This window comes from Furipterus horrens, unplaced genomic scaffold (genome assembly GCF_987537825.1).
Source record: "Furipterus horrens unplaced genomic scaffold, mFurHor1.1.pri manual_scaffold_8, whole genome shotgun sequence".
Classification (NCBI taxonomy): Eukaryota; Metazoa; Chordata; class Mammalia; order Chiroptera; family Furipteridae; genus Furipterus; species Furipterus horrens.
In genome coordinates this window covers 72,961,536-72,987,066 of record NW_028327178.1, presented here as the reverse complement: position 1 = coordinate 72,987,066, position 25,531 = coordinate 72,961,536, and the positions used below count along the sequence as shown (strand labels likewise).

General features: G+C 41.1%; 1 protein-coding gene across 1 annotated transcript in view; it reads left to right on the top strand.

The window, feature by feature from the left end:
* The window catches only part of PCSK2 (proprotein convertase subtilisin/kexin type 2), a 364,203-nt gene that overhangs the window by 320,428 nt on the left and 18,244 nt on the right, over window positions 1-25,531 (top strand). Inside the window, exons 8-10 of the mRNA XM_090286024.1 lie at window positions 595-770; window positions 18,539-18,754; window positions 20,868-20,968. Coding sequence (XP_090142150.1) covers window positions 595-770; window positions 18,539-18,754; window positions 20,868-20,968 — 493 coding nt within the window. The remainder of the gene's footprint in view (window positions 1-594; window positions 771-18,538; window positions 18,755-20,867; window positions 20,969-25,531) is intronic.

Genomic DNA, 25,531 nt, shown 5'->3' with positions numbered 1-25,531 from the left:
GAATAAGCTATGCAACATTTCTGCCCTTCCCAAAGTCCCTTGTCAGATAAAATGCAACTGAGAGTTCCTCTTTTCTGAACCTACACTGATGACCTACACTGTCCCTGCCCTGCCCCACTCTCTGCCTTTTGGAATTTCTCCTTAAATATCTGTTATCTATTGCTTCCCCCTCACTATCATGCACAGTAGCTTTATTTCTCCTCTGAAACTTGGCTCCAGTCAACACCCAGTTCTCTCGAAGCCTGACCTTCCACTTAGAAGCAAGTTTATCTAGGAATGTCTTGAACAGAAGTGGTTCTCTCCCCATTGGGAATTCTAGTAAAGTTTACTAGGCGAATATAGTTGTCTTCAAATAGTTACAAAAAGAAAGGTGAGGGTGGGATCTAAAAAGAATGGGTGGGCCAGTCTGTGCCTCCTTCTTGATCCTCTGAAGGTGTAAGCCATACGCCACACACAAGTTAGGCTCAGGATTCTGCAGAAATCCCCAGGGCAATCCACCAACCATAACCTTGATCTGAGCCCTCCCCGCCACCCGATGTCTCCTGTGAACTGGGGACCAAAAAGTCGTATTTACCTACCTGCCCATGTCCACAGGTATCCGGATGCTGGACCAGCCATTTATGACGGACATCATCGAAGCCTCCTCCATCAGCCACATGCCCCAGCTGGTCGACATCTACAGCGCTAGCTGGGGACCAACAGACAACGGGAAGACGGTGGATGGGCCCCGAGAGCTCACGCTGCAGGCAATGGCTGATGGTGTGAACAAGGTACAGTCGTTCCTGCCACCGAGCCCTGGTCCACCACTTGGTGGGGCGCACAGCAGGTGGAGAAGAGGTGAAGATAGAGGAGGAAAGGACAGGGCAGTGGGCGGAGGTGTGGTTGTCACCCTTTGCTTTAGCTCAGCTTCTGAGAAAAATGGATCCCAAAACAGGGTTACGCGTGCAGATTTTTGAAAGGGATGCCTGTGAAGACAAAGGGGAGGTGGCTGAAGGAGGCAGGGGGCGCCTTCAGACACAGACAGTGACGCAGGCCTGGTCTCTGAGAAGGAGGGTCCTACTCCTCCCTGGTGCCCGCAGGAAGGAACCTGACTAGCGACCCCCGCCACCACGCCAGCCTTGGCGAGAGCAGCCCACAGGCAGCGGGGCGTCTGTGCAAACCCAGTGTAGATCCAGGCGCAGCCGCGGGGGGCTGTAAACCCACGGTTTTCCCAGGCCGGAGGTCTGAGCCCCGCGTCTCTGTTGCCGCACCTGCCTGAGATTAGCACAGGAACAGAGCCAAGGAGATGGGACAAGGCAGAGCCCAGAGGTAGGGCAGCGGGGAGATGCGGGTCACTGTTAAGAGTCTGGCTGCACAGCGAGACAAAGCAGAGTCCCTCACTGAGATCCCAGGGCAGCGGCCACCCCAGACAAGACAGCAAGGCTGCTGGATTAGTCTCTCTTGAGTCAGGTCCCAGTTGTGCCGCCCAGTGTCCGAGCATCCATCAGCAAGTGACTTGACCTCGCTGTCTCAGTTTTCTTGCCTGTAAAATGGTGATAACAATACATTCCTCCTGGGATCATTGTGAGGTGTAAATGAGATAAATATGCAAGTGCCTGAAACTGGGAAATGCCCCATAAAGGGCCGGTGCTTGCCCTGGTCATTATGGAAGTTAAACCCACAGTCCCAAAACTTTGTGGCATGAAGCAGTTTTACTAGGCTTGTGGAATCTGTGGATCAGTAATTCAGATGGGCCCAGTGGAGATGCTTGTCTGTGCTGCACATTTCCTGAGCCTCAGCTGGAAGACTCATGACTTGGATTACCAAAATGTTGTATTTTCACATGTTCTTGCAATGGGCTGAATTCAGAATTACTCCTGGTTGGTGCCATCACACCCATTACATGGGGGTGTAGTCATTTTGCCTGCACTTTGAGGCTTGGACTTGCCATGGGGTTGACATCAGTGTCTTCTCCATACTTTCCATTTTCTTGTCTTAATCAACTATAGTGTGGGAATCACATCCCAAAGATTACAACAGTGGTGTGTAGAGTAAGAGTAATTAAATCCTAAGTGAGGGGACAAACAACTGTAAGAAGTTTAGAATATGGACTTTGGAAAAGCCATTTTAAGAACTTAAAATTTTGCTTCTTGGATTATGACAAATTTCAAGTAGACAAAATGACTATAGCCATATTTGGGTATATAAACTACTATTATCATAAATAAATTGTAAAATGAATCCATTCTGTGTATATGTTTAAAATGTTTACAGTCTGTATGTAAAGAACACATAAATTCATTACTTATACATTGATGACACCAAAAGACATATATGGACAAAACACTGCATGTTTAACAGTAGCCTGAAAAGGTAAAAATATTAAAGAAAATTAGAGCAGACAGCTGAAGATTACTTTTTCTTTTAGATTTTTTTTTGAAGAGTTACCATATGCTAAGCATTGCTTTATTTTTTAGCTGTAGTCACTATGCTGTATGTTCGATACTCAGAATTCATGTATCATATAAATGGAAATGTCTGCTCTTTGACCAACACCTTCCCAATCCTTGCACCCCTGGCAACAGCCATTCTACTCTGTTTCTGTGAATTTGGTTTTTCAGTTTTCATATGTGAGATCATACAGTATTTGTCTTTCTCTGTCCGATTTATTTCACTTACTATCCATGTTCTCACAAGTTACAGATTTTCTCCTTTTTGTGGCTGAATAATATTCTATTTTTTATATATGTACATTTTCTTTATCCATTCTTGCATCGGTGGACACTTAGGTTGTTTCCATGTCTTGTTTATTGTGAATAATGCTGCAATAAATATGGCGGAGCAGATATCTCTTCAACATACTGATTTCATAGCCCATGAACATACAGGGCAGGGCAAAAGTTGGTTTACAATTGTGAGTACACAAAATGCAGGGCTTATTTTTTATTATTATTTATTAATTACTGTATTATTTTCTGTACTAACAACTATAAACCTACATTTGCCATACCCTGTATACCCAGAAGTGGGATTGCTGGGTAATAAAGTAGTTCTAGTTTCAAGTTTTTTAGGAACCTCCATACTGATTTCCATAATGGCTATACCAGTTTGCATTCCCTCCAACAACTGCACAAGGTTTTCTTTTCCCCATATGCTCCACAGCACTTGTTATCTCTTGTCTTTTTTATAATAGTAAAGGCTACTTTTTTATACATTTCCTGATGTCAGAGAACACGTTTTCTTCTCCAGCTAATTCTCAGGAATAGCCTAGGACTTGAAACCATGATAGATCAGTTCACTATATAGATATAGAATTGATACATAAGCGAAATTTGATGGCTGAAAGATTAAAAGTCATATAGAAGTCTATAACTGTAGTGAAAGTTCTTGGTGGCTATTGTGTCTGCTGCTGATGACTCACAACTGCCCCTTTCCTGGAGAATTGCCCTAGCTGATGGAATTTTTCTCACCCAGAAGATTCTGTCCACACCCATGGGGCAGCCCATGGTCAATGATGGACAGATTCAGGACAGAAAGAGCCAGCTTGCTTGTCTCCCACAGGGACGACTCTGGAGTGAAATTTATTCTCCAGAGTTCCTAATGAATCAAGCCAATCAATGCTTAACTTTACTCAAGACCACATCATTTTAGGGTTCCTTTCCTTGCCTCACCTGTTTTACTCCCTCACTCACAGGTTTCTCCTGAGAGCTCTCCTTCAATATGTCTGGAGCATCCAAGTCCCTACCTCTAGTTCTGCTTCTAGGGAAATCACTCTATGACATTAACCCATTAGTGTTTGCTCTTTTCCTCGGCTTCCAGGAAGCTCAGAACTAAATTTGTACTTAACAACATAGATATTTTCAGGTTAGGTTTTCTGCTACTCCTTTTCTTTCCTTCTCATCAGCAATCATGACCTCCAAAATCATTCCTTAGCCTTTGTTCCTACATCCATTTTTGTAATCCTATTGAATCTAAGCCTTTGAATGCAAAGTCCTATAAAATTTATTAAAAAATTGATGAAATGCACTCAATTCAATTAGAATAAATTTGGACATAAAAAAATCTAACTTTGTGTCATCAAATTGTTGCTTGTTTACACTCATTACTAGTATCAATGAACTAAAGTTCTCCTTGGACAAAAATTGACAATATCTGGGCCCTAAACAACAGTAAACAGTAAGTCAACCTCAGAACAGGGGTCGGCCAACCTTGGCTCACAAGCCAAATCCAGCCCACCAGCTCTCTTTGAAAATCAAGTTTTATTGGAACACAGCCAGGCCCATCAAGGCCTTTGTGTCCTTCCAGCCACAATTTCTCTTCCAATCAGAACTGTCACAGCTCACATGGGAGGAAGCACATGAATGGAATCATCGCTCAGAATGACAGGCTTGTCTGCTGGCCTGTCCACAACTCCATCTTCATGAGATGACTCACATCGCATTAAAGGAGGTCTGCTTCCTTTGTGTGGGGATTGTTTTAAATTATTAGTGTGAACAAATGGAGAACTGAGCTTGAGAGCTGGGAGATCTGGGTTCTAACCTAGATACTGTCCCTTGCTGGCTGTGGGACTTCATATTAGTCACTTAGTTTCTCCATTTCTTCTTCTGTAAAATAGCTACATCAAGGCTTCTGAAAGTGTGGCCACTGCCCACCCCCTAGGAGTTTATAAGAGATGCAGAATCTCAGCCCCACCCCACCCACTCACCTGATGCATTTTAACAGAATCCCATTCATGTTTGAGAGGTGCCACTCTAACTGATCTCTAGGATCTGTATCATTTGACCCTAAGATAATAAGACCATAAGATATATTGTTTAAAAAAGTCCACAATGTATAGAAAAGGGCAATAGTGGCAACTCATTTTCTGGAGGTAATACTGCTGCATATTCTCATCAGGGTGGTACATTGGATGTGTAGATGGCTAAGTCATATGCTCTAGTGTGTCTCTGAGTTGCAGGAGCAGAGGCCCAGGTAGGGCAATTGAAGGTGTTTATTGCTGTAAGGATGCATGAGGAGTGTTGAGGGCAGTGGGATAGGTTCAGGGAGGACCTCATACAGACTGGGACCAGACAGATGTCCTAGACTCAAGGTGGTTGCACGATGCTAGCCAAAGAGTAGAGATCCCCACTAGGGCCCCACAGTTATGAGGCATGGCCACTCTCACCTTGCCTGTTTCTCACTGACATTGTATATTCATCTCTTCAATCCATCTTTTCTCTTCCTTGAGGTTTATCTCACACAGTACTTCTGCTTGGACAGGGCTCCATCAGAACCCTCCTTTATTACAACCTGACAGCCTCTACCCAGCTGCCATCTGCTCCCACTCCAATAATTTAGGGTTGATTTTGGCCCAATTAGGGGAGACACCCTTCCCCATGCTAGGTTCCAAAAGTAAGAAATGCAGTTCTTTTGGAAATATTTAGACCTTGAAGGGTCAGAGGACAATTACAAGGTTGCTAGCACAGCCCCTCTCTTTTCTATCTCAATAACATCAGGTGACAGTCATCTATATTCATGCTGGATTTTCAGTCTTCAGATGAAGTTTCTTCTGAGCTGTTGACTTCTTTCAAAGATATAAACACAAGTCTGAGACCATATGCTCCCTCTCTGTTATGGGTTTAATTGTGTCCCCTAAAACTCATATGTTGAAGTCCTAATCCCTGGTATCTCAGAATGTGACTGTATTTGGAAATAGGGTCATTATAGATATAATGAGTTAGGATGAGGCCATACTATATAGAACAGTGTGGGCCCCTCATCCACTATGACTGGTGTGTGTGTGAAAAGGGTAATTTAGATATAGACACACACACAGGGAGAATGCCAGGAGAAGATGAAAGCAGCGATTGGGTTTATGTTTCAACAAGCCATGGAGCATAAAAGATTGGCAGCAAACCACCAGAAGCTAAGAGAAAGACAACAGATCCTTCCTTCACAACCCTCAAAGGGAACCAACTCTGCCAACACTTTGATCTCAGACTTTTAGACTCCAGAACTTCTAGACAATATGTTTCTGTTGTTTATACCACCAAGGAGCCCTAGAAAATCAATGTAATTTTCAGTCCTAGAACAGACAGCCAAAAAAGGGATGTGGCAAGACTCAGGCAGCATGGAAACATGAACTCTTTTCCAGGTTACTCTTGATGTTACCTCGCTCTCTCTTTTATAATCAAGATGGATGATAGTTGATCTAAGTGCATCTTTTTTCTTCTCATCTGGGACCTTGAAAGTATCCTTCCTCCATTTTCTAACAGGATCCCTCAAAGGGGAAGCATGCAAAATTTCTTATGATGTAATACTTGGAGAGGAAAATGTTTCTGCATTAGGGGCAGTGTCATGCTGGAGTTGGCTCCTGATGACATCATATTGGTAGCTTGAAATTAGATATGAAAATTGGCAAATAGTGATTTTGTGTGACGCCTTCAGAGAGCCAGTTGCTAAGCATTGCCAGCACACCCTGGTTAGAGGACTGCTGGCTTCCATTCAACTAGAACAGTAAGATGCCCACTTATTCTTCCTGTAACAAAAGGCCAGCTTTGTCTTCAGAAGTATGGAAATTCCCTTTGCGAAGAGCAAAAACACCTGAAACACTTTGTTTTTCCCAAAAATGACAAGTTTCCCAAGACTGTGCAGGAAAAACTTTTCTAAGTAATTCAACTAAAGACTTCACACCTTAGTCCATTCAGCACTCCAGCATTCATCAAAAGGATCCCATAAACACAATTTTGAAATAGGAGACTGAGTCCTTGAAAGTAAATAGCATCCATGACAGTGGCTAAATATTGACACTAGGATGGGGCCTGTTGAGTAAGTAACAAAATCATGTTTTATTACAAGGTTATGCCAATCAGCCATTGACATTCAGCCTATCTGACATTTGAATGGCTTGATGCTGTTTACAGAGGGGGGGTCTACCAATAGGATCCTGGGAGAGGTGGTGGTGGTGTGGCCCCATTTCAATGCCCAGATGCCTGGGAGTTTTTAGGATGAAACTTAAATACAAACAGCTTGTTTCCTTACTGCATTATTTACTGTGTGGCTGTAAAGAAAGAGTTACACATCCAAGCCCCAAGCCATATGACAGCAGATACCCAGAGGAACATTTGGCAGATGTCCCCCTTCCCCAGGAGACATGGATTTTCACTGAGAAGTAATTTTTGACACTTGAGGCCAAAAGAGAATCAGGCAAGTAGGTGATATGTGCCCTCAGTGAGAATTTACAATGCAGATGGGACTCAATGATGCACATCCTGGGTGGCTCCTGTCATTTTCCACACCCTTCTGAACTGCTCCATAGCATTTCAAGTCTCGGCATTTCTCTCTCCTCCATCTGTAGCCTCCCCTGCTGCAACTAAAAAGGGCTTTTCAAGTGTGACTGTTCTGCAAAGCATGCTAAACACGCTGAAAATTAAGAGAAAAAATTGTTATGACATCTTCAGGTGACAGCATGTAAATATTTTAGAAAGTGAAGTGAGCATGATAAAAAGAATTACATGATTTCTCATTTGATTTGCCCCCAGGCTGTGAGGATTATTCTTTTCTGGATTCAAGGTGACATTTTTGAATAGTGCTATGTATTCCTATTGTACTTCCTTCCAGTTATTTCAGTTGTCTGGTCTACTAAAAAGGAAAATCCACCTCTGAAAGGTGGTCTCCACCTAAACAAAAGAGTCAAATAATTACCTTCTATACAAAGGCAGTTCTTATGCTTGCCTTTGAAATTTAACATTCTGAAAATAGGTTTTGTTTGACTGATATATTAATTATAAAAAGAAAGAGGACAAGGAATGAGGATAAGAGACCTTTATGTGGAGTGTACTGTTTGCCAGAGACCCCACCATTCCCAATTCTATTACATCTGCTTCACATAAAAAAATTACCTACTTGGCTCCCTAGAGATTTGAGTTTGCTTCTCCTAAGTTTGATCCATAAATACTTGAGGCAACAAAGAGAAGATGAGAGGAATGAAAAAGGAGAACTTTTCCCCTTTAGGTCAGTCTTTTCATCTTTAACTTCGTAGTCTACATGTTGAATTTACAGTTAAAGCAATCTTCACATTCTATGTGGGAAGTGGGTGAGTCAGGAACTCCCAAATTATGACATATCTAATAAGTAACTTCTGTCTTGGTTTGGGATCTTCCAGAAGCAGACCCTGAGACAAGGACTGAGTTCAAGCAGTTAATTTGGGAAATCAAGGGACCCCCAGTAGTGAATAGGAAATATGATAGGGAAGAAAAGGACAAGGACCAATAAATATGCTATTGAGCCAACTTTGAGCAACTAGAGCTTAATCCCACTGGGGAACTGGCAGACCATGTAGAACACACACTGAAGTTACCCCATGTGATGACAAGGGAGCTGGGGTTAATGTCATTGTCTAAGTGAATGCTTCAGTACTTTCAGCCCAGGAGCAGGTGTGGAGAGCAGCCTTCATCCTCTTGGGATAAAGCTCTTAGACAAAGGGATGCCTATGCTAGCATTTGGAAATCCCCAGTGCACAGAATATACGAGGTCTAGAGGATATGAGCTAATATCTACTGCCATCTCTGCTACAATCTCCCAAGTGCAATTTGAGTAAAACCTAATCAGAGACCCAGAGTCATTACTCTCTGGGTATTAAAAGACCAGGCCATGTGCTTGCTGATCAGAAAAAGATATCGCCCTTCCATAGAGACTGATGGAGCAACAAAAGCCAGCCATTATGGGACACAGCATCTTATCTTGCTCTAATAACCAGAAGAATTCAGATAACACTAGAGGGCCTTGAAAGTGACAATTGATTCATGAACTTCTTTCCACATCTTGAGGAAATGCAGCAACCCAGAGTAACCCTGGTGTGTCTTTGGCTGGCTCTGATGACTACACCCCAACCTCTTATTAATCACACTCAGGGTTTCTACCAAGGGGAGAATCTTAGGAATCTTTAAAGGCAAGACAATAGAAAATTCTCTGAGGTACAGATCAGACAAAGCATTGATTGTTTATTCCCTGGAAGGGGTTGCAAAGGGCACAAGCGCAGATCCCAGATCATCAAGTTGGAATGTACTAGAGAGGGGTCACTTCTAAGAAACTGGCTCAAAAGCCACCATCCAGAAAAGGGAGGGAGCTGCCTAGGGAGACAGTGATTAATCAGGAATGGGCCAGGTGAGGCCCAGGTGCTGCCTGCTGAAATTTAATCAGAGCAGTGGGTCTGACACGGTGGCAGCAAGGGCCAGGGCCTCTGGCAAACAGTGAATGCCTCCTGCCAAGAGCTCTCTGAAATGCTCCATGAGCCCTGATTTATGCTCTAAAACCAAATAAAGGGTGGCAACAGAACAGGGGCTGCCAGAGCGGGGAGTATATAGTTCAGCCTCTGAAAAGGTTGCTGCAGCTACAATTCGTCCTTTCACTTCTGGTAAGAAAGGGAAGCCAGAGTTGGTGGGTTTCAGGTGACTGCACAGTACTCTGTTCAGCTTTCCCTGAAATTCTGAGACCCTCACCCCACTCCTGGTGAACTCCACAGACCCGACAAGGGCACCAAGACAGACTGTGTGATGCCCAAGGTCAACTGCGGGGTGCAGCTCCCGTGGAACCAGCCATCCTCTCTCCGCTCTTCTGCCTGAGCGTCCCATGGAAGCAGCTCCTCGGTGCATATCCAAGGGGAGTTAACGCCCCAGGGACCACCGCCAGCCTCTCTGTCCTAGTGGCAGTTTCACAAGAGGTCTCCAGAGGGACTGAGCCCAGTTGTCTGTGAGGGGAACCTGCGCATCAGCTCACACTTGGTTGTCTTTTCTTCTTCCATCTCATGCTCCTCCATCACTCACTAATGCTTCTTGAGATTATCTCTCCACAAATTAACTAGCTGTTATCAATTCTTTGTCTCAACATCTGTTTTTGAAGAAACATAAATTGGAACCAACCTCTTTCTCCCTATAAGTGTGGCCAGCAGTTCTCTGAAAGTAAGCCGGTTCCTTTCAGGAGGATCCATTCACCCATTGCCCCTACTTAAGACCTTGTATGACTTCACCACCTCCTCTACCACTCCATGTATGGAAAAGAAGTAGATAAAGAATAAAAACATAAACAGCTGCACAAAAATATAATCCAATCACTGATATTGTGGCAGAGAGAGACTCTCTAAGCATAAACACAAAGGGAAATATTTTATAAAACAAGAATAATATATATTATAACATAAAATCTTTAAAAACTTCTGCAAGTCTGATCATTGTTAAAGCTGAGTAATGGATACATCGGGAATCATTATACTATTCACGCTACTTCTGTAGTGCTTAAAGTCTTTCAAATCAGAAAGTTTTTATTCACACTAAAAAAGTAAAAAGCAATTCAGCAGGTGGTTAAGTTGTCAAGAGTAAGTTGTCAAGAGTAAGGAAAGTGGAAAAAGCAATGTTCTAATTTTATACAAATGGCTATCAGTGGTTTGGGATAAAAGTACCAGAGACTGTAATACAGAGAGTTTTTTTTAAAGCTCTATCTAATATAATCTAAATGGAAGTAAACAGGATGAACTGTATCAGTCAAGAGAGGCTATCTTATGCTGTTGTAACAAGCTGCCCCAAAAGCTTCAAAACAAGATTGACAAACCTTTAACCAGATTCATAAGAAAAAAAGAGAGGGCACCCAAATAAATAAAATCAGAAGTGGATGAGAAGAAATAACAACTAACACCAAAGAAATACAAAGGATTGTAAGAAAATATTATGAACAGCTATACAGCCAACAAATTGGATAACCTGGATGAAATGGATAAATTCCTAGAAATGTACAATCTTCCAAAACTAAATCAGGAAGAATCATAGTATCTGAATAGAGAGATTACACCTAGTCAAACTGAAGCAGTAATCAGAAAACTCCCAAGAAACAAAAGCCCAGAACCAGATGGCTTCACGGGTGAATTTTACCAAATATTTTGAAAGGAATAACACCTCTCCTCAAACTATTTTTAAAAATTCAAGTGGAGAGAAGACTCTCAAACTCATTTTATCATGCCAGCATTATCCTAATTCCAAAACCAGATAAAGACACTACAAAAAAAAAATTGTAGGCTAGTATCCCTGATGAACATAGATGCTAAGATCCTCAACAAAATATTAGCAAACTGAATATAGCAATACATCCAAAAGATCATACTCTATGATCAAGTGGGATTTATTCCAGGAATGCAGGGTTGGTACAACATTTGCAAATAAATGAGTGTGATATACCACATAAACAAAATGAAGGATGAAAACCACATGATCATATCAATAGATGCAGAAAAAGCAATTAATAAAATCCAGCACCTATTTATGATAAAAACTCTCAACAAAGTAAGAGTAGTGGGGACATACCTAAACATAATAAAGGTGACATATGACAAAAGCACTGCCAGCATCATACTCAACTGGCAAAACCTACAAGCGTTCCCTTTAAGATTAGGAATGAGATAGGGATGTCTGCTTTCACCACTCTTATTCAACATGATACTGGAAGTCATCCATAGAAATCAGAAAAGAAGGAATAAAAGGCATCCAAATTGGAAAAGAAGTAGTGAAACTGTCTTTATTTGCAGATGACATAATACTATATATAGAGAACCCTAAAGATTCCACCAAGAAATTATTAGAGCTGATAAATGGATTCAATAAAGTAGCAGTATACAAAATAAATATCCAGAAATCAGTTGAATTTTATTTTTAAGTATATTTTATTGTTATATTGTTACAATAGTTCCAATTTTTCCCCTTTGCTCCCCTCCACCCAGCACCCCCTCTCCCCCAGCAATCCCCCCCCAAGTCCATGTCCATGGGTCATAGATACAAGCTCTCCCGCTTCACCCTTACATATATTCTTCTTCTTCTTTTTTTAAATAAATGATTAGTTAATTATTTTAGCAATAAAAAATAATAATCCCTCCCTCTCAGACTTAAGACCCTTTATAATCTTATAAAGGACAATGGGCGAAGATCTCGAGCTCCTCTAGCTGCTTCAAGCTGGACATGGTCGTCATCTTACCTACCCTCAGGTCCAGAAATCCCTAATAAGATTGGGGGTGTGGAGGGGAAGGTGGCCTTCCCACATGGGGAAGGATCGTGCAGACTCCAGGTCAGTTGGCTGTCCGCGGACAATGGCGTGCTTGGTTTAACAGGCTGGCATCCTTGTTGTATTCTGGGGACAACAGATTTGGCAACAGGGTTAAAAGACATCATTCAATCCATAAACACTAGATAACAGAAGGCAGGGATTAATTTTTCAATATCCCACATTAGGGAAAAAAGGGGTTTCTTTGGAGGAAGGTGTGTTAGACACATCTCACCTGTCCAAACCCTTTTGTCCATTATACTTAGTTTGGGCTGAGGGAAATATTTTAGGTTTCCCCCGTCTCAGACCTCTGGGTCCTTTCAATCCAAGCCATTAGGATAGAAAAGAGAAACCAGTTTTAAAGTGAAGCCCACAGACCACCACATACTTCACCAACCCAGCCACTTAGTTCAGCCAAACTGTTCAGTCTCAGGAGGCAGTGCTGCAGACAGGATTAAGTGAAGCCTATATGTACAGACAACCACTCAGGTAATGAGATCATAGATTTATGCCCTTTGAAAACAGAAAACACATGTTAATTAATGTAACATAACCCACAAACAAGTCTCTAGATCTGTAAGTCTGTTTTATTGAAAAGACATCCAGTTGCAAGGCATTTGACATTCTTCTTGCCTGTAAATTAAATATCTTTGATGATACCACAGACATAGTTTCACTTTCAAATGAAAACATATTTTAAATGAAAAGAAACTTTAAAGACGTTTAGCTGCATTACTTTATAGTCTGCCACTGATCATTGTGATTTTCCTTGAATAATGATTTTTCTCGCTAAGATTACCCTCCTTGTCATTAAAGGGACTGCATTAAGTCCATTTTTAATTTAGCCAAATTAGTTGAATTTTATATGCCAATAATGAACTATCAGAAAGAAAAATTAAGAAAATAATCCCTTTCACAATTTCTTCAAAAACAGTAAAATATCTAGAAATAAGTTTAACCAAGAATGTAAAAAACCTGCACTATGAAAATTATAACACACTGAAGAAAGAAATTGAAGAAGATACAAATAAGTGGAAGCACACATGATGTTCATGGATAGGAAGAATTAACATCATTAAAATGTACATACTACTCAAAACAATCTATAGATTCAATACAATTCCTATCAAGATTCCAATGACATATTTCACAGAACTAGACAAATGTTTTAAAAACAAAGCCCCAAATAGCAGCAGCAATCTTGAGAAAGAAGAAAAGTTGGAGGAATCATGCTACCTGATATCAAACTATACTATAAGGCCATAGTAATCAAAACAGCATGGTAATGGCATAAAACAGATACTTAGATCAATGGAACAGAATAGAGAGGCCAGAAATAAACCCATACCTTTATAGCCGATTAATATTTGACAGAGGAAGCAAACATATAATATGGCCTAAAGAAAGTTTATTCAATAAATAGTATTGGGAAAATTGGACAAATAATGCAAAAAAAAAAAAAAAGTGAAACTAGACCACCTTCTTATGACACACACAAGAACAAATTCAAAATGAATTAAAAACTTAAATTTTAGATGGGAAACCATTAAAATCCTAGAATAAGAACATAGGCAATAAAATCTCAGACATTGCTCATAGCAGTATTTTTTCTGATATATCTCCTCAGGCAAGGGAAACAAAAGAAAAAACAAATAAATGGGACTACATAAAACTAAAAAGTTTTTGCACAGCAAAGGAAACCATCAACAAAATTAAAAGATGACCCACTGAATAGGAGGACATATTCGCTGATGCATCTGATAAGGGTTTAATATTCAAAATGTATAAAGAACTTTTAAAAATCATCACCAAAAAGAACCAACCCAATTAAAAAATAGGCAAAAGACCTGAATACACACTTCTCCAAAGAGGACATATAGGTGGCCAAAAGACAAATGAAAAGATGGTCAATGTCACTAAACATCAGAGAAATGAAAATTAAAACCACAATGAGATATCACCTCAGACCAGTAAGAATGACTATGACCAATAAATCAACACATTGGTGCGGGCAAAGATGTGGCAAAAGGGGAAGACTTTTGCACTGTTGGTGATAATGCAGATTATTGCCTTTACTGTGTAAAGCAATATGGAGTTACCTCAAAAATTAAAATGGAACTGCCTTATGACTCAGTGATTCCATTTCTGGAAATTTATCCCAAGGAACCCAAAACACTAATTTGAAAGACTAAAAGCACCCCTATACTCATTAAAGCATTATTTATAATAGCCAAGATTTGGAAGCAGCCAAAGTGGCCTCCGGTAAATGCATGAGTAAAACAACTATGGTACATTTACACAGTGGAATACTACTTAGCCATAAAAAGGAATAAAATTCTACCTTTTGTAACAGCATGGATGGATCCAGAGAATGTTATGCTAAGTGAAATAAACCAGTCAGAGAAAGACAAATGCCATATGGTTTCACTCATAGGTGGAATCTAATGAACAAACTGAACAAACAAGCAAAATACAGACTCATAGGACAGGCTGACAAGTTTTGGTGGGAGGGTAATGGGAATGAGCAAAAAAGGAAAATAACTCATGGATGTGAACAACAGTGTGGTGATTGCAAGGTGGAGGGGCTGGGTGAAGGTGGGAGAAGAGGGTAAGGGGAATATATGGTAATGAAAAAAATACCATAAAATAATGTAAAAGAAAAGAAAAAATGTACTAAGGGGAGTAGAAGGAGAACAGGAAATTACAATGTCAACAGCAAGGGCAGATCTGCCATTTTATTCTCTGACCATGTGCTGCAGAATAAGGGCAGGAGACTCCCCAGAAGACAGCCCACTCTGGCAGACCCAGCTTCTGCCCACAATTCAAGCTCCTGAGCCATCTCCTCCCAATTTGATTGCTGAGTGACTTCCCATGTCCATTTGGGTTTTGGGCTCTTCTTTGCCACTTGTTCCCTAGATAAAATTCTCTCTGTTGGACTATCCAGTATGGCAATGTTTGTCCAACTGAATCTTGAATGATACAGTATAATTATTAGGATGATGTTAAATTTATAAGTTAACTTGGGAAAAATTGACATCACTGTAATGTTGTCTAGCCAAGAACATGACATGTTGATGTCTTTCCAATAGGTCAAGTCATTTGTCCTTCCATTGAGTTTCAAAATTTTATTTAGTACTCAGCTTTTTTTTCAGTTTTTTAGTTTCTTCCTGGGTACTTTATCTTTCATGTAGCTGGTGTAACTTGATGCTGATTGCTGTGAGGATTCACTAGGTAAATATATAAAGGACTTAGAGCAGTCCCTGACATAGAGTAAGTGCCGTAGAAGTGCTTGCTCTCATTATCATCCTAGTTTCTTCTGTTGTATCCTCCAACTGATTCCTGTTTGAATGTGGGTCATAGTTGTTGTATCTTGATTGCTGCCCAGTTCCTGTTTAGGTGAAGCTGAGAGCAGAACTGATCTTAGGACATCATTTTAACAGTGTTAATCTAAAAAGAAAAGGGCAAATAGAGAGGCAATAAGCATTTGTTTGTGATCTAAAAGAAGAGCTGTTCAGGAAGCACTGATTCAGGCAGAAGAAACTGAAAGTGTTCTGATTAGGAGGCAAAGGCAAGGAATATTTATGAGAAAGGGAAGGGGAACCATTACATCAATAAAAGGAAGAAATTTCTATAGGTGCAGATAAGCTAGCATAGTGAAGCTAATTTTAAAAAATGTTTTTCATTTTCAGTCTCTATAGTATCTGCTTTCTTGTCATTTTTGCAAATAGTTGTTTGAAATACAATGTTGCTTTATGCCCTATTTTAACATTCTAAAGGTCTAAGAAGTGAGAGGTACAAGACAGATCTTTTAGGATGGCACTTCTGAATTTACTGTAGAGTGGCTCTATTTAAATTATTTTTACTGCAGGAAAGTGAGGCATGCCAATAACAGACCCATCCCATAACCAGCTCTCAATCTTCTTACAGATGCACTATCCCCACTTATCTTCCTCCAGAACTAGGGTTTTTTCCTCACTGGTGCATATTACCCTGGAACTACTGGTGCTAATACCCAGTCATTAGAAAAAAGAATATAATTATTTTCTCATGTGTTCTTTCTTGCTTAGAACAACAGGTTTAATATTCCTAGGAACAGAAGTATTCTTGTAGGCAAATCTTATACTTACTACAATACAAAACTAACATTTGCTGCTTACTCTTCTGAGTTGCTCTCTGTGCATCAGTGAACTAGGCCACATAACTGCCCCAAAATTCAGTAGCTTAGAATAACCAGCATTCAAGTTTGCTTATGGTCTACAGGTGAGCTAGGTTATTCTGCTGATCTGGACCAGCCTCAGCTAATCTGAGCTGCGCTCGCTCCATGCATCTGTGGTCCGCTAGAGAGGGAGCTACAGACTGGTATAGAATGGCCTTCCTCAGAGCCTGGCAACACTGGCTGTGAGCTGAGACAGTGAATTTGACTGAGCAATATCTGTCATCAACTAGCAGGTAACCTCGGATTTGTTCCCATGGTGCAAACAGAGTTCTGAAAAGTGCATAGGACCTCTTGAGACCTATGATCAGAATTGACACAGAATCACTTTCCACCACAGTCTGTTAGACAAAGCAAGACAAGAGGCCAGCCCCAAATCAAAGGGTGGGAAGTGGAGCCGTCCTCTTGGTGGGCAGGACTGCAAAGACATAAAGGGGCATGAATACAGAGAACCCTGAAATATTAGTCACAATCAATCTCCCACACTCACTAGCAGCCCACCTGTGCACTGGTTCAGGAGAAAGATCCATTTACCCTGGTTTTCATATGGTTCGCTTTCAGAGCGTGCTATTTCTTGACAATGAGCCTACACATCTGAGTCTGTTTGGGAGTGTGATCCCTGCACTAGCTGTCAGGATGATCTGTTTCCCTCTCTGTTCTGGTTTCTGAGAGCAGTTGCTTGTTTTGGTGGAGTTTTTCCAGTATAGATTTACCAAAGACTCTGAGGACAGTCCTCAGCTAGTGGTTGAATAAATCATTGTTAACATATCGACTCAATCAATCACAGGCTAATTAACTCCAATTTCTGTGAGAAGCAATTGAAATGTCATTTCTCATGGTCATGAAGAAGGCAGAAAGACCCTGGAGGTAGTCCAGTCATCTTCTTTCCTTTTGGCATATCCACCCTTAAAAACCACTGAGTCAGGACCCTGGATCCCTGGTGACCAGAGAAGGGGACAATCTTTCTCTGCCCTAGTTTCTGTCTTCTTGCCCCTAGAGGGTTACCTGGTGACCTGGGTCAGCCTATGGAGAAGGGAAAGGCTGTATACCTGCTGCTCACCTCCCCCACGGCATGGCTGCTCTCTACTCAGCACACAGAGGAAAGCAGAGTAGCCCCCACCCCTATCATCCTGGATCAGAAAACAGGAAGCCGGAAGGAATGGCCACTTCTGGGTAGTGAAGGTAGAGAAAATACTCCTAGAAGACAGGGAATGGGAAAAAAAAGTTCTGTTCAAACCAGAAAAACAATGCAAACTATCAGAATTTATGACTAAGCTTGGTGTTTATAACTAATTAGCATATGGTAATAACATTGTGCATATCATTCTGTGTTTCAAGTTATTTTTGCTCTGTTTTACTTGGTTATATTGGACTTTTTCTCTATATCTGGTATCCTCCTTCATAAGTAAAATGTCATATAAAACCATGTTTAAAAGAATTCTAGTATGATCCAACTGAGTAAAAAATATGTATATGTCTGTATATAAGCACATATTTACATGTATATATACATATGTTTTGTATATATGCATATACAAGGTGGTGCAAAAGTATGTTTATAGTTGTTCATATGGAAAATAATAATTAATAGTAATACAAGAACAAACTGTTTCATGCACTTACAACTGTAAACCTACTTTTGGCCCACCCTGTACATGTGTATATATATGTGTATGTGCACACATGGATATATACACATACATATTATGTGTATATGTGTATATATATATATGTATGATTTGTAATGTTTTTATATTTTGGCATAAAATGTGTATTTTATATTTATAATATCTATATCTGTAAATGCTTATGTAAGATAAAAGATATAAATATGTTTTCTGTATTATATAGTTAAGTATAAATATATACTCACATTTTTTGTTGAAAAATGTCTGAAAGGATACACAAGAATTAGATAATGATTACACCTATGGGGATTTTTTTAAAAATTTTCCTCTCCATATACTTTGACTTTTTAAAAGCAGTTCATTTGTAAATTTTACAGAGATTCTTCGAGTTTTTCTCATCACCTTATCCCCAGCTTAAATTGTAAATTTGGATGACTTTATATACTGAATCCTTCCTGGAAAAAGAAATACTCAGGGTGCCCTACTAGATGATAGTGGTTTTCATGGGCAGACAGAACCAAATCATTTCACTGAGCTTCTCACAAACCCCAAGTCCAGTCCCTTCCAGGCCAGGAACCCCAACCCCTGGCAGGACCCCCCTGCAGTCCCAGGGCCTGCAAGCACAGGAATTGGCAACATCTCTTCTCTCCTCCCCTAGGGTCGAGGTGGCAAAGGCAGCATCTATGTGTGGGCCTCTGGGGACGGTGGCAGCTATGACGACTGCAACTGCGATGGCTATGCCTCGAGCATGTGGACCATCTCCATCAACTCGGCCATCAACGATGGCAGGACGGCCTTGTATGATGAGAGCTGCTCCTCCACCTTGGCCTCCACCTTCAGCAATGGAAGGAAGAGAAACCCCGAGGCCGGAGTGGTGAGTGTAGCCAATGGCCCCCCTGAGGCTGTGGAATGCACTGGCACTGTGACCTCATGCACAGACACTGTAATATCATGGAAGGAAAGGGAGCAACCCACTTCCCTAAAAAGTCATCGCATGTCTTGAGGGGAGATTCATTCTCTTTGAGGCCTGTTAATGCTTTGTTATCAAGGTAGAGACATATGTAAGTCATAAGGTGTGCATGTTGAAAGCAAGGATATGATGACCCCTTTCAACTCACTTTCCACAAATTGCCTTTCTTGTTTATTGTTTTGATTTACAAATAATAAAGATTTACAAATAATGATAAAGCCCGGCTTATCAAAAAGTTGCCCCAGCAGGTCACAAATAAGGAGAACTAATATAAAGAACTGGGTCACCACATCACCACCCTATCTGAACCAAAAACCCATCCATGTATTACACTAATTACAAAATAGCATCCATGCTATAAACTTCCCAAAATTGGGCACACATGTGTATTTTCTCAGGGAAAGAGTATTGGTTTTTATCATAGTTTAAAATGAGTCAGTGATGGAGGAAACAAAAGATTAAAAATCACAGACTTACATTATTTATTGCACTTTTCTGAGTAGCTCTTCTTTATTAGGTAACTAGGTATAATGGCGAATTTTTCCAAGCCCCTTAAAAATAAATATCTGCTGAATATAATGAACCCTTTTGGATCTCTCCTCTCTCTGGATATTTCACTCACAGATTAGCATTTCCTCAGACCTGAAAGCCAGGAATTTAGTAGGTCGCTCAACAGTCCTTCTGAGTCAGTTGCATTCTGACTGGCCACCACCTCAGCTGGGGCTTCCCAGAAAAGGAGGACAAGAACTCAGAACACAGTCATTATTACCAACCAGTGCTTCTATTCCAAGTTCCCACCTGGGCTCTACCTTGGCAAGCTGGCCAGGCTCTCTTGTGAGCAAGGAGATCATTTACCTACAAGAGACACAGACCTTGGCCTGGTTCCCTCCCTGAGACTTCCTGTACCCCCACCTGATCTTGAGCAAGAACAGAGAGTGTGCCAGCTCCTTCTGAGCGAAGTAGACTTCAGCCTCTCCTATCCTATGAGAGGTATGGGACAAAAGGGAGAACAGAGTAGAAAGGACGAGTGATGGAGGCCCCAATCCTGTTTTGTTGTTGTTGTGTTTTTTTGTAGTGCTTCTTTCATCCCCCAGAAGCTCTACTCCCTAACCCAAGGACTTCCAATGGTGTCACTTTGTCCCCAACCTTATCTATGACTCTCTTTTTACTAGAGCTAAGGAAGGGCCTTGAGTTTTCCCTGAATATTGTAATTTTTCCCCAATATATGCACTTAAACCTCCTTGATATTTTGTTCCTCAAAACTCAAAATAATAGGCCCATTGAAGATCCTACAAACAGAGGAAGTAGAATTCCTGTGGTTCATATATGATTTCAGTGAAAACCTGGCTCTCATTAACATTGAAAGTAAGGTTTTCCTCTCTGTGAAAGTTCTTTAAAACTTGATTTATCATAAAGAAGGTCTCCCCGCTTTAGAAATGTTATGGAGGGGGTCATTCATATATGGGTTATCTTGCTTCAACATGTCTAAGAATCTCTATGAATTTTAGATATAGAGAAACATTTTCTTTTTAATACTCTGTTCATTTAGGCAAGCCTTAGCTGAGCCTATTTATTCTTCCCTATTTGGGAGTGCCTTTCCTTCCTGAAGGGAAAAGAAATGTTGATGCAATAGCCCTTGGGCTTTTTGCAAGCGAATCACAGTGCAACAAAGCCCACCATCTATTGACTATGGTGGTGGTATTGACTTGTGACTCTCCATCTATCGTGTCTCATTGTAGGATCCAGAAAATAAATGTCTCTCTAGTTCTGGAATAGCTTTAGATATGCTTCTCTGAACAATTGGCTTGTTTTTATCTTGTGGGCACTGTAATATAACTGATTGTGTATCCCATTTTGAATGAGCTGCTAGGAAACACAGATAAAATGTATGGCAAAATAGATCTTAATCTTCTTCAGAACAAGGCAGAGTTTAAGTAAAATAAAACATAATCCTCTGGTCCATATCGTTTTGGAGTTCAAAATAGTGTGACTCATTACCCAATATCTTCCCTTTCAGGCAACCACAGATTTGTATGGCAACTGCACTCTGAGGCATTCTGGAACATCTGCAGCAGCTCCAGAGGCAGCTGGAGTGTTTGCTCTGGCTTTAGAGGCTAAGTATGTTTCCAGCTCAGGGCCAAAGGCCAACTCTGCAGGGTGAACTAATATGTGTCTCTCCACCCAACACCAGGTACCCATGGAGGCAAAAATGGGTGCAAAAGACTGTGAACAATCAGAATCAATCAGCTCTGGTGGGCATTTCTAAGTCTTACACATACATACCACAAAAGTACAATAGGCCCACTTGAGGATTCTACAGAGGAGGAAGGAAAATTCCTGTGGCTCATGCATGATTTTAATGAAAACTTGGCTATCACAGACATTGAAAGTGAGGTTTTCCTCGTTGTGAAAGTTCTTTAAAACTTGGTTGACCATTAAGAAGGTATTCCCTTCCCCCTCTTAAGAAGAGTTGTGGAGGGATCACTCATATATTGGTTATCTTGGCTCAACATGTCTCATAATCTCTCCATGAATCTTAGATACAAAGAAACACTCTCTTTAATGGCCTGTCCTTTTAGGTAAGCTTTAGCCGAGCCTATTTATTCTTCCCTCTTTGGGAGTGCCTTTCCTTCCTGAAGGGAAAAGAAACGTTGATGCAGTACCCCTTGGGAGAGTGCATCCCTAGGAGAGTACATGACCCCAACACCCAACCACACATATCAGCCTCTTGCTCAGGTACCAGATAGGAGCAAGTAGATATTTTTTCTTTATTAAAAACTTCTCTTTATCTTTTGACTAATTCTTTGGCTATTTTACTCCAGTAATACAATCAGCTAAATGAAAAAAAATTTCCAAGCTGGGTGTCTAGGAAGGTATTTCATAACATGTGTCAAACGGGGTACTCCCACTCAAGATTTGTTAACTTGTAAGGTGAATTCACTTTTTAACAGAGACAAGGTGGTCAAAGTCACACAGTATAGACCAAGAAATGGGCTTTACTGGGAAACTTTCCAAGCTACAGGTAAGAGGTGACCACCCTCTCTGTTCTCACCATCCCACAGAAAGGCCACATATCACTACTGCTGGGCACATCTTGGATGTAAGTATCAACTGAGGTACTTGTTTACCTGTGACACAATATTCTCCTAGCGAAATCCAGAGGCTGGCCTTGTATTTGAGCAATAAACATGTGAGCTTCAGGCACCACACACTTGGTGTGGGTGCAAATGGCTACCGTGCAGGGATTTGTCTGAGAAATCAACACCAGCAATTTGTGAGAAGTTAGATTCAGACTCCTGGAAAAGCAGAATTAAGTCCCCACCCCAGACCACTCAGCTGTTGCTAGGTAACTGGAGCTTTGAGCATCAATCTCCAGGCAGCCCTGCTTGTCTCTCTCCACATATGCATTTTTGATTTGCAAAAGATGCAAGAATTGCTTCCTAGAATAGGAAGGGACTTTGAAAGATTATCTAGTCCAACCCTCTGCCTTCAAGCAAGATAGGCATAATCATCCTCCTTTTACAGACAAGGCCCCAAATTGGAAATGACTCCTCTCTTTGGACCAAACCAAACTTCGATTCTTTTAACAAAAGTCAGGTGGAAATTTTAGGACACCAAGGGATGGACACTGATAAAAGAGTTCCTATTAAGTGCAGAGACCAAAACTTACTCACAGATTACATGCATGTCCTGAAGATGAAATTCGTCATTGCAGAGCTGTTGGGCCCTGGAGCCTGAGCTGGCTTTGCTCGCTCAATCTGGGAGCAGACAAGTAGATGAGGCTGCTGCCTGCCACTGAGCCTGACAGAAAACAGGAGCAGGAGTGCTCCAAAGGCACAAAGGAGTTTCTGGTCTCTTTTTAAATCTAAGAGGGTAGAACTTGACTCAAAGTCTCCTTGGATCTTAGCAAGCAAAAAGCCACTTGCCCAGGTCTATATGCATGCAAAGGGACAGCCTAAATAAATCAAAGTGATGGATCAAGGCCACTGGATCTCTAGACAGATTCATGGGCTCTGCACCAGCTTTCTTGAGCACACACTTGTAGAATTCCTTACAGAAGAGAGTGCAGACATCACTTAGGCACACTTTGTCTTAGAGAAATGGCCATGAATTTAGTGCTCTATTGTCATGAGCAGAAAAGAAGGATAGCTGGCAGTAGGTGTTTCAAGCCCATCATGGGAGCCAGTCCTGGAATCCCTCAGAGTACCAACAACCTGAGTTGGGAAGCACACTCTGAGATGAGTTTCTTGCAAGTGATTTCTTAAGTAAGGACTCCGAGGAGAGACCAGAAGGAAGTAGAAGAAACAAGTTAGGGATGGGGAGAAGCCAAGCAAGTATGCAGTTTCAGAAGTTCAGGACTCAGCCTGATCCCATGGAGAGCACTGGAGTATAAATTTTTATGCCTCAGAGTTTCTTCTCCCTCAAGGCAAGTGAGCTGGGCTGCCATGTTCTTGTGCTGGCCAGTCCTTGGCTAAGAGTCATGCCTAAGGACATAAACTCCAGAGACCTCTGGCTTTCTGCACCTGTAGGCAGAGGGGCTCCAGTAGCCAGCAGTTAAAACCACTGGTCAGCATGAAACAGCCCCAAGAGAGAGCTCAGAGGGACAAGGAAGGAAAGACTCTTCAGGAACAGTTCCTACAGCTCTTCTCTATCCTGAGACAAGGCAATGGGGAGTCCTTGGTGACACATGTGACAGCAGTCAAGGGCTCTTTCCCTCCTGGAGGTCCAGTTAAAAACTTTTACAAAGCAATGTGAATGCAGTAAACAAATTATACTGTCTCAGTGTATGCCCTTCAATACTATGAAAAAGAGAGAACAGTCACCCCCCTGACTCCAGGGAAAAAAGGATACCCTTCCTCTGTCCTGCCCAGTCACCACCATTATTCAGTCTTATCGAGTAGTTTTCCACTAAAAGCTTGAAAATGGCTTCTTGAGTCACAAGGAATTTTGTTCACATTTCCCAGTGTGACCAATATTAGAGAAATTTCAAAGAATTTCTTTAGTGGGTGTGTTCGGGGTAACTACCACCTTCATTTGGGGTTCTCTCCATGACCTGGGGCTTTCTGTGTCGTCCTAGAGGTGGAGCTAGGTTTGAGGGACAGATGTCATAAAGAGGCACATTTGGGGCTCAAAAGAACCATCCATAGTAAAGTGGCCCACATATTGGACTAGAACAATGTTTCCAAAACTGACCTTCCAAAGGATGGATTTTTACATGTAAATTCATTATCAAAGTATAATAGACACCGAGAAAAGTGTACAAATATTAGGTATACCTCAATGACTTCTTATAAGGTTAACAGATCCACGTGACCAGCACCCAAATCAAGAAGCAGACTGTTATGTAAGTGCCAGTCTGTACTCTTTTACTCTGAAATTCTGAGAAATTCCTTCATGCTATTGTGTGCGGTTATAGGTCATTCATACTCATTGTGGAGTATGACTCCATTATAAATGGATACTTGGGTTGTTCCCACTTTAGGGCTGTTACGAGTAATATTTCTATGAACATTCTTGTACAAGTCTTTTTGTGAAGCTATGGACACATTTCTGTTGGGTGTTTACTAAAGAATCAAAATGTTGAATTGGGGGTATACATATGTGCAGCTCTAGTAGACACTGCCAAGTAGTTTTCAAAAGTGGGTGTACCCACTGGCACTTTCTCCAGCAGTGTATGAGACTTAGAGTTGTTCCACATCCCTGCCAACATTGGGTATTGTCAGTCCTCTACATTTAAGCCATGCTTATGAGTGCAGTAGTATTGCATTATAGTTTTAATTTCCATTTCCCTGATAACTAATGAAGTTGAGCACTAGGGGGAGTTTTGAAAGTGAAAGATTCCCAACTGTCCTCCAAGAGTCACTGAATACAAATCCCTAGCAATGAATGTCCCAAGAATTTGTCTTTTCAACATCACTCCAGAGGCTACATCAGCAGCCATCCCATTGCTGTCTGTGTACTGGTGTGTGGCACTCAGTAAGGCAATGGCTATATGAACCTATGAATCAGGGTGCTGTCATGCAGAATGTAAATATCTAGACTCGGGCTCTGATCAGGTGCTGGTATTAGATCGAGATTGGAAACATAGAATTCAAATAACAATAGCTAAACCAAAAAGGGTTTATTTTTCTGTCAGGTGGAAGATATAAGAAGTCCAGGTCAAGTATGGGGGTCTACCAGGAATCAGCGAATCCAGCTGTTTCTGGATTTCTCCTCTCCCACCTTCATGTTTTCTAGATGCTGCTAGAGCTCCAGTCATCGTGTTTACATTTCAGGCAGAAAGAGGAGGAGAGTAAAGGGAAAAAAGAAATCCACCAGCTGAGTCAGCCTCGTTTAAAGGTTTTTTCAAAAAACTCCACCCAGTGGCTTCTGCTTATTTCTCATTGGCCAGAAATGTCACATGACCACCTCAGACTGCAAAAGAGGCTGGGAAATATAGCTATGTAGCTCATAGCATTGCCGTTCTCAGTAAAATTGAGGTTTTTCTTAATAAAGAAAGAGGATAGATATAATAGAAAATTGCTAGCACGTTCCAGCAACTAAGTGGGCAATCACTTACCTCCTATGGATGGATCTCTGTTGTCTTATCAGAAAAATAAAGAGCTAAATCATCAAAAGGTCTCCTATGATTTCCTGAAATATTGTAGGATTGCTTCAAAAAGTCATGCTTGTAGGAAAGTG